Source organism: Vigna unguiculata, chromosome 11, assembly GCF_037176805.1.
Source record: "Vigna unguiculata cultivar grain cowpea cultivar isolate G323 ecotype 2 chromosome 11, ASM3717680v1, whole genome shotgun sequence".
In the NCBI taxonomy this organism is placed as follows: Eukaryota; Viridiplantae; Streptophyta; class Magnoliopsida; order Fabales; family Fabaceae; genus Vigna; species Vigna unguiculata.
The window spans coordinates 15,052,603-15,056,359 of record NC_140802.1 but is presented as its reverse complement, the minus strand read 5'-3'; the positions used below and the strand labels follow the sequence as shown (position 1 = coordinate 15,056,359).

The 3,757-nt window shown below is 44.4% G+C and overlaps 1 protein-coding gene across 1 annotated transcript; it reads left to right on the top strand.

The window, feature by feature from the left end:
• Window positions 1–1,516: 1,516 nt before the first annotated feature.
• Window positions 1,517–2,203, top strand: LOC146881555 (uncharacterized). The gene has a single exon (XM_085669233.1). It carries the CDS (start codon window positions 1,517–1,519, stop codon window positions 2,201–2,203), a length of 687 nt encoding a protein of 228 aa, XP_085525359.1.
• The last annotated feature ends 1,554 nt before the right edge of the window (window positions 2,204–3,757 follow it).

Here is a 3,757-nt window from a genome sequence, read left to right as displayed (position 1 = left end):
CTTGTCTCGGAGTTTCTACTTTGTACTATTGTTGATCTCTTTACTATACTTTGTATCGACATCATGGTGTGCCTTATCTTCTCTTTTGTACCTTGGATATGTTAAGGGGTAGTGTTTATACTCCGGGACCTTGTCTCTATATTATCTGTGTGACATGTCATTTAATTAAGGTATTTATTTAAATGGGGTGTTACATTTATGGTATATAAGAGCGATCATTCCTTAGAGTCGGTGGACTTGGGTGTCTGCTTAGCTTTCGTTGTGTCTTTCTAGTGTCTTTAGCCAAGTTTCCTATCTTATCAATCTGACGAATGGTTTTCATGTGTGCCAGTGATTATGGCACCTCCTTGTAGGACTTCTCAATCCTCTCAAGGTGATGTACCGGATATCACCAGAGCAATAGAAGCAATGGTGACAACCATGACCCAACAAAGTACAGCTATGATGCAACAACACGAGGCATCAATGCAACGATAGGCAACGTCGCTTGAGTAGTAACAACTGGTAATGTAGTAGATGAAGGTTGCAAGAGTGGCTGTTGAGGATGATCATCAGCTGCATATGGAGGCCCTCCGGCAATTGGAGGAGAATAGGGAAATTGCCCCTGTCTTTGGTCCCAAGCCACGACCTCCAGCCAGGTAGTGGAGCTTGGAAGACTTTTTGAAGCATCACCAGTAAAATTTTATGGCAAGACTAGTCTTGACGCCGCAAACCAATGGCTGAAGGATTTGGAGCGTATCTTTGATGTGAAGATGTGCTCTATAGAGAATAGATTGGCATTCGCAGTATACATGCTCACCGGTGAAGTTGAGCACTGGTGGATCAGTATGAAATCCATCATGGAGAAAAAAGATGAGTCGGTCACTTGGGAAGCTTTTAGGGGGAGGTTCCTCTTTGAGTATTTTCTCGACAGTTTCAGATATGCCAAGTAGGTGGAGTTCCTCCAACTGACTCGGGGAGGAAAGAGTGTAACAAAGTATGCTGAGAAGTTCAAACACCTTAGCCGCTTCTACACTCTACCACTCGACGCAGAATGGAGATGCCGCTAGTTTGAGAATGACCTTTGCGGTGATATTCGGTTGATGGTAGCTCCATTATTCATCAAGGACTTTGTTGCACTGGTGGAGAAGGCTAGGGTGATGGAAAAGATTAAGAATGAGGTAGAGGGCCAACACCCTAAATAGTTGAGGATTGGTGGGCCATCTGGGTCCAAACTGTGGCACGAGGAGAGGCGGAAACCATATGACAGACCCCACCATCAATCTCAGGGGTCTAGGAGCTTCCCCACACAATAGGGTTAAGTATAGTGCTTCAAGTGTGGAGGCCCCCATCTAAGTAGCGTTTGCCCACGTATGGAGGGTTATCGCTGATGTAACAACTGTGGAAAGGAAGGCCACTTTGGCAAGGACTGTCCCTCTCTTGTTAGGGCAATGGCACGACCTCCAGTTCAGACTTCTACTCAGCACCAATAGAGGAACAAAGGCAACGGCCTCAAGCATCGGGTAGAGTCTACGCTATGACAAGAGCAGAGGATGCAGGTTCTGGTAACCTTGTTATGAGGTATTGTGTGATAGCTGGAAGGGATTGTTGTGTATTGTATGATTCTGGAGCGACACACTCCTTTGTGTCAGATGCATGTATGAAAGGTTTGGGTCTGTCGGTGTATGAACTACAGTGTGAGCTTGTGGTATCTACTCCGACGTCGGGTTTGGTCAAGACATCGTCCTTGTGTGCTAGGTGTCCAGTGGAGGTGGAAGGGCATAGATACAAGGTGAATCTTATATGCCTACCTCTACAAGAATTGGAGGTGATCTTGGGGATGGATTGGCTCTCTGCCAATCACATTCTTATAGATTGTCGAGAGAAGAGGTTGTTGTTCTCTGACTCAAAGGAGCCTGAGTTATTAACATCTCAAGCGATCATGAAGGAGATTCAAGGCGGTGCAATATGCTTCATAATTTTCACTCATCTAGAGGTAGAGAAAGAGGAAGGGATGTTAGTTATATCGATGGTGCATGAGTTTGAGGACGTGTTCCTAGAAAAAGTACCAGGATTGCCTCCTAGTAGAGAGGTGGAGTTCTCAATTGACCTGGTGCCTGTAACCGGTCTAGTGTCGATGGCTCCATACCGTATGGCTTTGGCAGAGTTGGTGGAGCTCAAAGGTCAGATAAAGGAGGAGTTATTGGGGAAACAATTCATATGACTTAGTACTTCGCCTTGGGGAGAGCTAGTGTTATTAGTGAAGAAGAAAGATGGGAGTTCACGCCTGTGTGTGGAATACGGGAAACTAAACAAGATGACCATCAAGAACAAGTATCCTCTCCCGAGAATTGATAAATTGATGGATCAGTTGCATGGATCATCGATGTTTTCAAAGATTGATTTGCGGTCAGGATATCATCAGATACTAGTGAAGGCGGATGATGTGCAAAAGACGGCCTTCAGGTCCCGATATGACCACTACGAGTATGTGGTCATGCCTTTTGGTGTGACCAATGCTCTAACTGTGTTTATGAATTATATGAACAGGATTTTCATACCGTTCTTATATAAGTTTGTCGTAGTCTTCATCGATGACATTCTCATCTACTCTAGGAACCAAGAGGAGCATGTCGAGCACCTAAGGTTAGTGCTTGGTATTCTGAGGGAGAAACAACTATATGCTAAACTGTCTAAGTGTGAATTCTGGATGGATGAGGTACAATTCTCGGGCCATATGATATCTGCACAGGACATTGCAGTGGACCCATCAAAGGTTGAGGTAGTGGTAAAGTGTGAAAGTGGGAATGTCCCAAGTCAGCAACGGAGATAAAGAGCTTCATGGGTTTAGCTGGCTACTATAGGAGATTCATAGAAGGATTCTCCAAGATAGTGGCGCCTCTAACACAACTTACCTGAAAGGATCAACCTTTTACTTGGATCGATAAGTGTGAGCAAAGCTTTCAAGAGCTTAAGCGGAGGTTGACGAGTACTCCTATATTGGTTATCCCAAATGTCGGTAAACCCTTTGAGGTTTATTGTGATGCCTCTCATCTGGGACTTGGTTGTGTGTTGATGTAAGAGAAGAAGGCGGTGACTTATGCTTCAAGGCAACTTAAGGTGCATGAGAGAAACTACCCCACTCATGACCTGGAGTTGGCAGCCATAGTGTTTGCCTTGAAGATTTGGAGACACCATCTCTACGGTGCTCAATTTCCAGTATTTAACGACCATAAGAGTCTCAAATATTTATTTGATCAGAAGGAGCTACTATATCATCCAGGGAAAGCGAACATAGTGGCAGATGCCCTGAGTAGGAAGACAGTGCATATTGCACACCTTATGATCAAGGAGGTGGAGTTACTAGAAAAATTCAGAGACATGAAGCTGAATGTAGAATTGGGATCTGAGTTTATTAGATGTAGTACCCTGACTATATCTAGTGACTTTTTGAACTCAGTCAAGGAAAGACAATTGTTGGATGCCAGTTTGAAAGGAGTAATGGAACAACTTGGGTTAGATGAAGCTAAGGATTTCACTTTGGGAAGTGATGGTATACTGAGATTTCAGGGTAGGGTGTGTGTACCAAATGACGCAGAGGTTAAAAGGTTAATCCTTGAGGAAGGGCACAAGAGTCGTCTTAGTTTGCATCCTGGCATGACAAAGATGTACCAAGATCTCAATGAGACCTTCTAGTGGCAGGGTATAAGGAGGGATGTGGCACAGTTCGTGTCTGCTTGTCTGACCTGCCAAAAGGTAAAGGTGGAGCATTAAAGAC

Coding starts and splice junctions, on each gene's coding strand:
- LOC146881555 (XM_085669233.1), top strand. CDS start 1,517: ATGACAAGAGCAGAGGATGCAGGTTCTGGTAACCTTGTTATGAGGTAT.